General features: G+C 43.2%; 1 protein-coding gene across 3 annotated transcripts in view; it reads left to right on the forward strand.

Moving 5' to 3' along the window:
• adamtsl3 (ADAMTS-like 3) overlaps positions 1 to 14,268 on the forward strand; it is a 115,444-nt gene that overhangs the window by 92,580 nt on the left and 8,596 nt on the right. For all 3 annotated transcript variants that reach the window (XM_035416477.1, XM_035416478.1, XM_035416476.1), the window contains exons 18-23: positions 3,306 to 3,516; positions 3,625 to 3,804; positions 3,965 to 4,118; positions 5,541 to 6,624; positions 11,837 to 11,964; positions 12,750 to 12,878. In XM_035416477.1, the coding sequence (XP_035272368.1) occupies positions 3,306 to 3,516; positions 3,625 to 3,804; positions 3,965 to 4,118; positions 5,541 to 6,624; positions 11,837 to 11,964; positions 12,750 to 12,878 (1,886 nt within the window). The remainder of the gene's footprint in view (positions 1 to 3,305; positions 3,517 to 3,624; positions 3,805 to 3,964; positions 4,119 to 5,540; positions 6,625 to 11,836; positions 11,965 to 12,749; positions 12,879 to 14,268) is intronic.

Raw genomic sequence — 14,268 nt, forward strand, 5'->3', positions numbered from 1 at the left:
TGCTTGAGTAAAAGTGTAAAGGTGCCAAAAGTGTTGTAACTGTTGTTGCTAAATGCACGAAACATTTTGGCTTTGCATTTGCTAACGGGGTACAGTACACAAGCTCTCTATAACTGCAAGAGACTGTTGCTGACTCTGAAATGAAAGTCATAATTTTTAATGCCACATCTCACTGTTCATGGTGGGGTTTGAGACACTTTGCTACGGATATCTAGAGAAGTGACATTTGTTTAGTTTAATAATTGATGCCTGCTAATGTTCAATGTGACTGTTTAGTTTAATAATGGATACCGGCTAATGTCCAATATGAATTACTTAAATTATTTATAGATTTATAATTCTAGATTTCTTTGGTATTCAAGTAATGTTATCATACTCAAGTGCATTGGCAATGAGATATAACATTAAGGTAACCTAAGGTAATACTCAAATCTACCTTAAAAAATCCAGTTCGGTAACCATTCTGCCACACTCCTGCCAATGGTGCCAGCCAATGTCCTTGTAGACAGGTATTCTTTAAGAGAATATGGTGTTAAATCTTATAATCCAGGGTCTAATTGATGATATTTTTGATATATATTATTTCAGCAAGTTCTAAACCTTTATTTTGTCAGCCTACTGGCTGCCATTCGGAGAAAGACAGAGAGGGAAAGAAAGACTGTGAAAGTCAGTGAGTGAGTCAGATATTTATGCCATTTTTATTTTCTTACCATTGTAAACATTAGGCATATTCACTTTTTTTCTGTTCCTGTGTGATTTTGTTTTCATTTTTCACTTTGTCTTACAAATTAAACAAATTAATGTACATTAAGTAAATAAGTAAATAAAAAATGGCAGTTATATTCAGAAAGAGAGTGAGTGAGAGAGAGTGTGTGTGTGTGTTTGTGAGAGAGAGAGAAACTGAGGGTGAAAAAGAGAGGGAACGGGTGAGAGAGAGATTTCTCACTGTTTGGCCACCAGCGATCGCAGTGATGATATTGCAGCGGTTGAACAGTAGGCGGGCAGGATGATTTATTCAGGTTTCAGGATAAGCTCTCTTTCTGTTCTGTGGGTGGAGGGCAAAGAAAGGTCACCCATTCATATTGACCTTTTCACATTCATTAGCGGTGTTTACACTGTATAAAATTGAACTTTTGAGTACTCGCCGCACGGAAGGGTCTGGAGAGGTGGAGGAAGCAGAGCTGAAATGTTAGATGTGTAGGAAGGAATGTGGCGAAGAATGCGGGTGCCTGTTGGCGACACTCTGGGGCAGAACTTATTTTTGTAGCGGGGCTTCAGTCTCTACCCTGGATATAAAGGGGATCGAAGCTCAGCGTCTACTAAGGGACCTGATCTCTGCTCTTGCACAGGATCTAAAAATACTTTATTTATATAATCCCTCACTCTCCACCCGCAACATAGAGGTCAAGGACAGTTTACTCTTGTGGTAGATTGGTGAGAGAGTAAATATGAAGCTTTGAAATTTTTATTAACAAGGAAATGGCTAGTAAAAGCCCAGAATTCTTAATATTATGAAACTGCCTGTGCAGCAATTTATTACTTTTTATAATCATAATTAACTACCAGTCTTAAATTGCTTTTTTGTCTGTTAGAAAGTACATAAGATTAAGATTCACATTAATATTCATACTCCCCCTTATTGGTATAATATATGATGTGTATTAATGTCTGAGATGACTTTTTATTTGACATAGTTTATATTATAGTTTTTCATTAGTGGCAACATTCACACCTTTGACATGTTTATTAGATCATTGCAGTTTTAAGAGGTCTCCTATAAATGAACTTGTTCTGCCTGTAAGCTGAGAAGTTATTTTTTACATTAAATTAGTATAAAATAAAGGACAGTTTTAATGAGTGTTTATTGTCTCCATTTTAGTTTGTAAGCCAAGGCATCTCTGATGTATGCTTATGTGACATACTCTGATTGAGAACAATGGCAAACATTGTAAAATTGTGTTTCTTTCACTTTTATATATCACTCCCATCCCTGTGGATCAGCAAACAGAATTAGTTTATTTTCAAGTGTATTATTCTGTGGACTGAATAACAGCTTATTGAATGCCAGCTCATGTGGCTTGTTACAATTTCATTTGGCCTTTATCTGAACTAAGCACTATGATTTTCAGCTTCTGAAAGCCATTAATTAGCCAGGTCATTGAAGGAGGCCAAAGATGATGCAAGTATGCATGGATAAATTCCTCCGCAGAATTTATTGGAATTCCAATGTTTTGCTCGGAATGAGCAGTCCCACTCTGTGTAATGAACAACATGCAAAAAAATCCCAAGACTCACCAGTGCTGGAATTCATGTTCCAGCCATGACACTGCTAAAATGTTTTCTGAATAGCTCTTCTCCAGCATTTTATCGACATATAATTTTATTCTCTGATGTATTCCCAAATCGGTTGAAAATGTTTATTTTTCCGTGCTCTGATTGGATCTGAGCTACAGCATAAGAGAAGCATTGGGGAGTTGCATACCCACATTTCTGTCGTCTGTGTGTATCTTAGTGCCCTCTATTTCACTCTGGCTGACCACAGCATGAGCACTTTTGACTCTGAGAATACAGTCCCCCAGGCTGCCCTTTAAGCTGGGCAGATTTATATATCCTCATTGAAGAAGCGTACAGTCAGTTCAGAATGCTGATCCAGAGCTTAATTTAGTGGCATTTCCTGCTGCGTTAGTGGTTCTGGTCAGGAAGCTGATATGGGGTCCAAACCCCTGACTCTGTGGTGCTCAGAACCCTGTCGCTTATGAGCTCGGTTGGAGGACCCAGCAACTTCTGTTCAGCTGACTTTTCATTAGCTCTCCTCCTGTACTGTAACTCCAGGCTGTGGTTGTAATTCACTTGCACCTACATGGAGTGCCGAGTCAGCACACAGGCACGGTAGGCTTGCTAGATTTCCTTTTCTTTATGAATGCAATTTATCACTGTGGGACTCCCCATGAGGTCCCTGGGTGAAGATAAATGTCATCGTGGAAACACCATCTGCACAAAATTCTTCACAGGAGATTGGTTGGAAAAGAGGGAGAGGACTCTGTTGATGCGTTCAACTTCTCTAATACGTTCTGCTTTTTATTACTCTGCGCGTTGTGTTGGCATGGGAACGAGTGACAATACTGGAAGTGATCTCCAGGTCCATTTCCCCGGCGGCCGAAAAGTCACGCGTGTTATAGCTAACAGGGCGGCCCGGCTGCCACTGCGCTGTGACGGACAGTCGAGCGCGGGTCAGCGCTGGCACAGGTGCGATTCCGCTCAGGGGAACCCGGGGCTGAGCCTGTCTGTGTCTGTTTGGGCCCCAGGTGGGAGTTCACCCCGTGGACCCAGTGCTCAGCAACGTGTGGGGTGGGCATCCAGACCAGAAGCGTCTTCTGCACTCAACTGCTGTCCTTCGACCTGGGGGACACCGCCTCCGTGCCCGACGGGATGTGCCAGGAATTCAGGCCGCCTATTCTCAGAGCCTGCAACCAGGTGGACTGTCCCCCGACCTGGCAAGCTGAGGAGTGGCAGCAGGTGAGAATAAGGGTGGGGGGCGTGGTGCTAGTCAGGTATGGCAAAGGTATGAGAAAGTTGCACCTTTGAAGTCTTTCTTCTCATTGTTGTATTTGTCCTCTGTCACAGTGCTCTCACACTTGCGGAGGAGGGACACAGTCACGCAAGGTCCACTGCAAGCAGCTGCTCTCAAATGGTGACTTCAGAAAAGTCACGGACGAGTCCTGTCAAGAGGTCAAGCCTGCGGCTCACAAGCCCTGTGCCCGAACAGATTGCCCCCCTCAGTTGGTGGGAGGAGAATGGTCAATGGTGAGCAGGGACCTCAAAATGCACAAGCATTCCAACAAATTTTATTAGCTGCGCTCTCAGACATTATGCTTTTGGACTTTGAGTTATTCTGTGTAGATTTTGTTGACATACATTAGAGTCACAGTTTTCCTTCACTAGTCTGTGTCTCTGTGCTCCACAGTGCTCTGTGACCTGCGGGACGGGGATCCAGAAGAGGGAGCCAGTGTGCCGCAGGCTGACCTCCGGTGGGCAGCTGGTCACTCTGGGTGAGGAGGCCTGTGACGGTCTCCCCCCTCCGCCCATCATCAGAAGCTGCCGCCTGAACGCCTGCTCTAGTAAGCCTCTTGGCCATCAGCCCTCACTTCTAACCCCGGCATGACCCCTGACCTCATCTCAGACCGGGAGTATTTATGGCCACTGAACTCTGGCTATAGTGGAACGAGAGGTCAACAGGTCAAGAGGAAGCATCCTCAAACAAGTTCCTTTTTTACAGGAATCATCATCCGGTCGCTGTTCATTCACACATCGTCCTCTTCACCCACAAAGATTTATTCAGATAAATGATTTAACCTTACATAGTGAGTTAATGTTAAGCATTAACAGAGCTATTCTGTGAACTGTGATTGACGGTCCCCTTCCCTGTAATGTTCTCGTTGCCCTTATGGTGTGAACCCATGAACACAATTGTGAACAGTAAGTGAACTTTCCCGGGTATGGTTTTCAGATGGTCTGGCTGCATTCTAGAGCTATGAGATTTCTTGGCTGCTACAGGTAACTGTTTAGTCACTGGAGTGTACATAAATTGTGTGGGATGAAGTCTTTTTCAGATTGTTTGGTTCAAATGTCAGTGTTAAATTGGGAATTACAGGGCTTGACATCTTGATGAATTTTGGCATTTTGCACTTTTTTGTTTGGTGGTACAGACTACAGAGTGACTGTCGTAGTATTATGTTTATAGCCTCCAGGGTAATCAGGTTCCAGACGAATGGCTCTTTTTTTCTGTGGTCCCTAATTACTTCTTTAGTAAGCTTGCATGTCACTTCTCAATATAATATCATTTTACTGGGCTTGAAATCAGACATTACAAGCCAAGTGTCTGAACTGCATAAATTGACTCAAAACAGATTCTTTTGGGTTGAAAGAATGTCCTTGGCTTTATGTAAAACACAGCACAACATGTTAAAGACTTATCTGATTTTAATTAATGCTGGAATGCTGAATCAGTAAGTAGCCTTCGTCTGAACCCTGCAGTGACTCTCAAGAAACTTCAAAATGTTTGCAGAGGGAGGGACACTTCGGAAAATCAAGTCATCGTTGTCAGTGCATCAAGCCCCTGGATGACTCAATTGGCATGTTTTGTTTGGAGGCATTGTGTTCAACGCACGCTCAGATTCATTTAGACTTTGTCTCACTGTATGATATCTGAGTTGATTATGTAAAAAGCCAAGGAGATTATGTTGTCCTAGAGCTTCCAGAAAGTTAAAGGGAAGAGTCCATTATGTTGTCTCAGAGTCTGGGCATGCTCATCACATGAATCCGGAGAGGGAAAAAACACACCACAATTCCAATCCCAAGAGCATAGTCTGCTTCTTAGGGACATTTCCAGAATGCATCCATCTCAGTAAGAGCTATTTTTAGGTGTAATCTGTCTGGGGGTACTGTTAACAATTTGTTAACAATTGTTAAGTATTTGATCAGGCTGTGCTCTACATGTGCTTGTTGGTCTATATTTTTATTATTTGGTTCTGTGTCTCCAGAGCACAAGAAAGAAAAGAAACCGAAGCAGTCAACAAGACGCGGCCCTCAGATCCTGGGCCTCCACCGCATCTACATCCAGACCCGGCAGGAGAAACGCATCCACTTCACCATCGGGGGGCGTGCCTACCTGCTTCCAAAGACCTCCGTGGTCATCAAGTGCCCAGTGCGGAGGTTCCAAAAGATGAATATCAGCTGGGAGAAGGACGGCCAGGCCCTGTCCAATTGCAAACGCCTGGGTATCACCAAGTCCGGCTCCCTGAAGATCCATGGCCTGGAGGCCACCGACATTGGGGTGTATCGCTGCGTGGCTGGCCCAGCTGCAGAGACCTTCATTCTGAAGCTCATTGGGAACGACAACCGGCTCATTGAGCCGCCGGAGGGGCAGGGCCTCAAGGTGGGGCACGGCAGTGGGCTGGCTAAGCTGGACCTGAACGAGGCCAGCCGCCTGGAAGAGAAGTGGAACCGGATGAGCAAGATGTGGCAGAACTGGAGTCAAAAGAATGAATTCTCTCTGGATGACAGCCAGGCCCAAGACAGGGCCTTTCTACAGGTCCTCGGCAACTACCTGATGAGCTCAGTGCAGCCAAGCCACTCCCTGCCGTTGCCGGAGAAACACCTGGAGGCCGCGATTCTTCAAGGTGCTTACAGTCTGGATCCTGGGCAGTTTGAGGAGCTGGTGAGGAACATCAGCCAGCTGGCTGAGAATGGGGGGGTGGATGATGACCTGGCCTCCAGGCTCATCCACAAATTGCTGGCAGAGATGTTTGGGCCCGAAGCTGCCTCAGAGAAATGGAAAGACACCGAGGAGGAAAAATCTCTGAAAGGCAAGCTCCTTGATAAGATACCCAATTCATCAGAGCGTGTGATTGAAAAAGACCCAGGCGGAGGGGGGAAGCCTGCTATCATCCGACACAAGCTGAACCCTCTGATGACCTTCCAGAAAAGCATCAATATAAGCATAGGGAGAAGCGCCTTCCTGACCAGTGCCACAAAGAGCGTGTTTCTGCTGTGTGCAGCCCAGGGTATGCCGAGACCACTGCTTTCCTGGGCCAAGGATGGAAAGCCACTACAATTTACAGAAAGGTATCTGACTAGATTCTACATCTACAGTTAGGCCTGGATTCATCCAATGTCCAATGTTTGTCTTATAATTAAAGCCACTCAGTGTTATTTTTATAAACAAATACAATTCGTCAAGTTCAGCAAACACCAAAATTAACCAAATGTATGTTGCGAATACAATTTAAGGAATTATTTTGTTTGAATCCAGGCCTTATTCGGCATCCACATGGATTCTAATAGATTCTTAAACATGTACAGCCTCTTAGCATCTTTTAAAAGGTACTGATAAAAATACACAACATTTCCAAAAGTATGTGGACACCTGAACATCACACCCATATATAATGGTTGAACATCTCATTCTATGGGCATTAATATGGAGTTGAGCCCCCTTTGCTGCTGTAACAGCCTCCACTTTTCTGGGAAGGCTTTCCAGTAGATTTTGACGCATGGATTTCATTGGATTTCATTTTTAAACTGGAAGTGCCAATTCTTAGCACTTTGCCTACAGTGTTCAGATACCCACAGGTTTTTTTGTTTTGTTTTGTTTTTGAGGTCTTACAGATGTTCTGAAATGAGATGCGCTAACATTTCTTCTGATCCATCATTAATGTGGTTACTTTGGAGCTTATTGTAACTGAACACAACCATCAAAAAGACGATGATTCAGTAACTTGCTTTGGTTTTCAATAAGGTCGTTATGTTTTGTTGTCAAGGGGTTCTTAGTGACATGAGCACTTTATACTGCTGGTGGTCCTTAGCTTCAGTCCCGGAGGCTGTAGTCCTTTAGGGTTTACAGGTGTTTTGGGTTTTTAGGTGAAAAGCAAATATGGAGAATTTTTGTCCAATCAGATGAAGGAATTTTATCCAGTAAAACACGTGGCATGTGTGATTAGTGAATCAATATCTCGGATCTATTGTAAACTTGATACCCCTTTGCCCCCCCCAGGACTGAGCTTTATCAGTATTATGCTTTGTGTTTAGAACTGTGTTCTAACATGAATTGGTGCATGCTCTGAAACAAGATTGAATCATACCTTTTATACCCTTTGGCAACAGCAGTGTAGTATAAATAGTTTTGATTCACACTTCTCCTGTGTTATCTTACGTGCACATCTCGGCAGAACGATGTGTTGAATTAAGGTCGACTGCAAAATGCTGTCCTTGAAAAGAAAATTTTGTGAAACCTCCCTTCATCACCTCCAGCCAGACAGTCACCAAACATTGTCTTTGCCCGTTCCAAGAAGAATTCCTCCAGATCGAAGGCAATCAGGGCTGTATAAACACAGCAATGGACCCTTGTTGCCAGCAATATCAAAAGCTAAACAGGCGGGGATTGAAGCAATCAGGAGAAGAACTAACTTTACATCAGCCACTCTACACAGTTACTCTGCAGACATTGAAGCTTGACCATGAAGTAACATTCACATTCTCCTGTTATTGTACACTTTTGCATTTTCTCATCTGGATTTGACTGGTGGGTTTGTGAGGCTGGAGATGTTTGCGTACTTTGAAAGCCCAGTAAGAATGTAGCACACAAGTGACCTGAAATTTGTTTTTAAGGTTTGCAGTGTTTTCCTTTAATGACACGGGTATGCAGAGAATTCCCGAGCTGTTTGCACACGGCTGTGCAGACTCCCGGTCCGTTCCTGTCCACCAGGCCAGGCCGCCAGTCACGCCACTCCAAATCACCAGCTTCAGCTTCTCCTGTCTTACACCTTTGGACACTTCACCCACCTCAGAATTTGTTTTCAAAGAACCATCAAAGAAGTGGTGTTATTTGGATGTGCCCCACTGTAGTTAATGGTTGCCAGACATTGCCAACCCAAACACGGCTCTCCCATGAAGCCCAGCAAATTGAAAGTAAAGCCACTGACTGCATGTTTGGAAGGTTGTAGTGTTCCCCAGTTTCCTGTGTCCTTCTCTTACTCCAGACTCTTCACTTTGCATCGAACAATCAGCAGTCTCCTTTTACATTCTCTTAACCTTTTCAAACCTTTCGCAGCAGTACTAATAGCAATTATTCCCTTCGTGAAACTTCAAAAAAGCAAAAACACTCATATCAGGTGTAGCTTTGCTTTCCCAAGTAATTAAATCTGTAACAATCAAAGGGGAGTTAAAAGTTAATGTGAAATTTTTCACTGGGAGTTGTGAGACCTTGTTGGTGACATCTGAGCTATTTCCGATTCGTATAAATTTGGATGCCAGATGTCTGATATCCCATACCTCTTAAGATCTGAGCTGTGCACATGAAAGAAACACTTTGGGGCTTGAGGCTTTGTTGTGAAAGCCTGTTGTGACGGTTGTAAAAGCCTGTGAAACACGTGAGATTATCAGAATCTGTGTAATAAAATAAGAAACTGATGACTAATTGCTTTCAATGAAACCGCAGTTAACTTTCATTAAAAAAGGTCATTGGCTTACTGTGAAAGACAGGCTACACCAAATAGAATCCACTACTACAACACTAGTACTGCTACCACTGCTGCTGCTGCTGCTACTACTGCTACTACTACTACTACTACTACTACTACTAATAATAATAATAATAATAATAATAATAATAATAATAATAATAATAACAATGGTCAATGAATGCCATCATCCTGAAGGTTTAAAAAAAAAACCTTTTCTGTTTCTTTGGGCAAAACATCACATATGGAACAGATCAAGGTACTTAAGGTACTGTCAGTGAAGCTGGCTCCTGATTGACTGAAGTCAATTTTTCCCCTTTTTGTGTAAAAAAAGCGTGCAGCAGATCTTGTTTAAATTTCCTGTGCAGCTTTTATATTTTCACTAATATGGCAGCTTTCTGTGGGGTCAGGTGCCCGGCTCAGGGCGTCTGTGAGAAGGAGGCGTGTAATCGGGGTCAGCGTGGACTTGTGGAAAATGGCTGTAATATCAACAGAGGTCTTGGATTCCAATACGAGAGGTCTGTCACCTCTCTCTGCGTCACGCCCAGTCCTGACATGTGTGCACCACATGGGAGGGCCCCGGAGAGACGCCGGGCTGGTGGGATCTTTCAGCGGTGTGCGGGTTTCTCAATCTCCTTCCTCACCTCTTCCCTCTGCACTGTCTGCTCCGCATTGGTTTTCTGTGGAGCCGTTTCATGCCCTGATTTTATAATGGCAGCTCACATCTGAAGCCAGAAACCAACGGACGATTTGCATTAGCTGAGTTCATAGCCATTGCCAACTACACCCCTCCCCCTCCCCCCCTTCAGAACTTGTCTGTGTAAAAGAAGTGCCTGAACATCCTGCTCACCTAAGTGCTGAGGTAATGAAATTCTTGCCATTGGATGTTAAGGAGACTTCTACAATTTAGTGCACCAGAGCAAAATCTCATTTAAAATATGAGGAGGTTTGATAAGGAAGAAGAACAGATACCGTTCTGGGAAAAAAATAATTATGAGTGCTGCATCCACATTGTGTCCAAGAGGGTTTCAAGGCCACATATTCTGTGCAGATTTGACAGAATATCATAATAAATATAATGACTGTGGAGTTACTGTAACATATATGTTGGAGAAACATTAAAGTCTTAAAGTGTCTGATTTTTCTGATAAGAGATAACGTGTTCCTTCAGTGATCCTTTAGGGTGCTCACAGTTGAGATTTATATCATACATGCATGTTGTGACTTAATTCCTTAAGGTCAGAAATGATTAGAATTGTCCATTAGTATCTATAAAAGGTCATCATGATCTCTCAAACCTTTATACTTTCCTGTGGCATTCAATTACACGAAAACACCCCTGGGGCCATGTGACTTCCTGGTCAGGGCCAGCAATCTCTTCATGGAGTTCAAGTTGTATGCTTTTCATTTTGTATTCGTACACTGCATGTTTAATGAGCCTTCCAATATGCCATGAGCAGCACAACTTTCTTCAGAAATGCTATAATATAAAAAGGTAAATAATTTACTGTTTTACATATTTAACATTTCAGTACGACTCAAAATCTTGTACAGTTAAAAGTAAAAAAACAGTTAAATAGGGTTTCTTTTTTTCCAAAAGGCAAAATACAATGTCGTGTTTACTGTGAGGCTGCTGTTCAGTCGGTAAACAGCCTCGGGCAGCAGGCTCCAGCCAGCCGCCTGCGTACTTACCTGGGAGGGTCGTAAACGGCCGCTCCCTTTTTCCCGCCCTTCTCAGGCCCCCGCAGCCCTCTCTCAAGAAGCTGCAGCGCAATGCCTTTTATAAATCAAGAGCTGAAGAGGATCCTTTCTGCCCACAAAGCCATCTCTTCAGATTTTAACAGGGGGGCTATTGTTTTAAAATATGCCCCCTCTGTCTGAAGCCCACGTGGCACTGGGTTGGCAGCCGGCTTAAAACCCCACAACCCGATCTTCCTATTGTCCCTGTGCTGAGGTGTTGAGTCAGCACACTGGGGGAGTGGAGGGGGGGTGGGGAGTTATCCTTTTTAAAATTTTGTGTGCTGTCTTTTTGGACCAAAGCCAAGGGAGTTGATGTAGATTTACAAGCCCCATGGAGCAGCTTAAAATCATAAAAGTGGAAAAGTGGTCGAGCTGTCAGTCAAACCGAAGAGGAGCAGACCGTTTTTGCCGAACACTGCAATGCATTCAGAGGCCATTCATTAGACCCCCTTATTCAAATAGTCTTTCCTGTGGGGCATCTCTGTGAAGCTATGAGGGATCTAAGAGGCTTTATTAGAATTCCGTTAGGCAGGAGGCTCTCAAATGGTCCAAAGTGTCGGGTTAGCTCTCTCAGGACGACACGTAGCACGTACAATAGCCCAAGCATAATAAATTCACTCTAATCACACACATAAACACCTTATTCAAACAGGCTTCAAGTCATTAAGTCATTACACAAATGTCAAATTGGTTTGTGGAATTTAGTGCAGGGACTGAAAAAACAAATAATTCAATTTAATTAAAGTGTGACTGACATGCAGGAAATTAGATATTTTAACTGCTCATTGCAGTGAAAGGTCCCCCCAAAAATCTAACATTGATTGTGAGTAGGCCTTGCTGTACAGATTTGAACGGTTGTCATTAATCTGGTTGTAGGTACCAACACAGGTTTTTTTTTTTTTTTTTTTTTTCCGGCATTACATGGTGGACATTGGTGTTGATTTAACCCTCTCATGACCCAGGCGTTTGTCTGTACTTATTTAATGCAGCATGCATGTGCATGGAAATTGCATGCTGGTGATTCCATACCCTTTTGTAAACTGACTGGATGATGGGGCGGTCTCACTCTGCTCCCTCAGGGTGTCATTGGACGGCGCTGGAGGACTGCGCATCTCTGACCCCGGTGTGGGAGACATGGGTGTCTACAGCTGCACGGCCACAAACGAGCTCGGGTCCGACACCGAGAGCTCCCAGCTGCTGCAGGCTGGTGAGACGTGGTCCTCACTGAATGAATGAACAAATGAATGAATGAATCATTGCATTTATATAGCACTTTTCCAGATGCTCAAAGTGCTTTTACAGTGGTGAGGTGGAACTCACCAGCCATTTTGCACCAGAACGCTAACCACACATCAGCTAAGGTGGAGAGGGAGAGAGGCAACATAAGATGAGAGAAGAGCGTCACCTTAGTCTGTGTACTGCACATTAATCCAACACAGGGAGTGCACAGAGTTGGAACTGCCTTGTAATCTGTGGGCATGAGGAATACAGAGATTAGCCTTGCTTCCACTGGCTGGCTTTTGTTGCCTGTGTCATTGTAATGCATTTGTATAATGAAGGAATAATACATTTCATCTGCCTTTGTTCAAGTCCTCCTAATCCTGGGAGGTAAACTTTTATAAAACTGTCATTACACATTATATAATTTAGCATTATTTGTAAATGAATGTTTATTCTAGAAATAAAACAGCAAAAAAAGAAAAAAAAGAAGAAAAAAAGTTTAGTTTTTAGTCTAGTAAGCAACTTTGGCACTGTGGCTTTTAGCACTCAATAAACAGCTACTTCCTTTAGATTCTCAAGGCTAGAAGTCTCCAGGCCATTTACTGAAAGAGTTCAGATTTACTCAACCTTTCCAAATGCATTTCCCTAGCCATTACACTGCAATGCTTTCTCCATACAAATTTTGCACATTGTACACTTGGAGAGGAAAACTTTTTTTACACAGTCTGCAGTGTGAGATATCTCTAATGGCAGTTTGTTTCCTTGAGACAGAACCACCGAAGATTGGGGCCTCTGGGAGGAACGTGTCAGATCTGGAGGGCAGCACACTGAAGGCTGTGGTTGGGGGCAGGATCAATGTTCGGCTTGGAGCCAACGTTACTCTGGAGTGTCCCGTGGAAGGTAGGCGACACAGAGGACAGCTTAACACACAAGCCAGAAGCTTAATATAAATGTAGAAAGCATGGCTTATGTTTCAGTCCAAGTTATGGCCTGGTATTGCAAAAATATAAGTTTATCCCCCGAATGCTGTTTTTCTGTTACCATGGACACTTTAAATGAACAGTATTCTCATCCCATGTATCTCCATGCACATGTTAAATGCTTACATTACATACATTTGAAGGATCCAATCTACCATGTGGGGATTATGGAGGGTTACAGTTAACTGGAAATAAATTGCATGTAACCTGAACATGCCACACAGGATTTTATTGGTGTTGTGGAAAATTGACTTTATATTATTAACAAAAGTAATGTAGTGGAACAACAGTGTTGACGTTCAAAATGTCAACATAAAAATAATATATTTTAACTGGTCCTGGAACACATTAACGACGGCTAGCCGTCCCGATCGAACGGCTAGCCGTATCTGCCCCACTCCGGCTCTTCCCAGCTCTGAAACTGTGTTCATGGTCAACCTAATGTGTGAAAGGGCCTACTGGCCAGCAATGTCCTCCGTACTTCCATTTCGGCAGGCTTGTCAGCACTAGATAACTAGACAGGGTAATGAGGGAAAGAGCGCTTAAAACACATAAAACGCTATTACTGTTTAGCATGTATCCGAGTAAAAAAGATATTCTAACCAATACCACGTGCGATAATGAGATACTGTATTTATTTTCAATCTCACATGTGTGAAGTTGGCAGCGCTGCTACGCTTGTGTGCACGCATGAGTGCGTGTAGTGCAGTGAAGCTGATCCAAACAGTCACACACAGTACATATGCCCCAGAGACCTCAGGAATCCTGAGCCGCGTCGAGTCTGAAATAGGCTCCTTCAGTCCTGATACTGCGGAGTAATTTAAATCGTTGATGGTGAGGCCAAGGCAGGACTCCTGAGAAACACTGCCACTCGACCCTGAGGGATTCTGGGATACGAGTGGTGGGGGGAAGCGGGGGGCACATGCAGGTGGTACCTGTTACTGCAGGGTTGAACAGCACTGACTGTGTGACAGCCTGAAATTCTGATATGTTATGTATACAGTTCAGAATTATTTGATGAATTTCTTAGAACTATATACAATGACTTAATTGGGATGCCATATTGTGCCCCCTTGAGGCAGTGAGGATTAAATGTTCCACCCCACCTTTAGTTTGGCTCTGTATGAGACCTTGGGTTACTTTATTACATCTTATTCCATTTTTAGTTGATAAATAACATTTCATATTCATGTTACATATTTTATTATATATAATATATCATTATATAATGTTTCATAATTACATATTTCTGTTTGTTTTTTTTAATTTCTGTTAAATTCCATATTCCTGAATATGCCTTACGGGAGACC

The sequence above is a fragment of the Anguilla anguilla genome, chromosome 5, assembly GCF_013347855.1.
Source record: "Anguilla anguilla isolate fAngAng1 chromosome 5, fAngAng1.pri, whole genome shotgun sequence".
Lineage (NCBI taxonomy): Eukaryota > Metazoa > Chordata > Actinopteri > Anguilliformes > Anguillidae > Anguilla > Anguilla anguilla.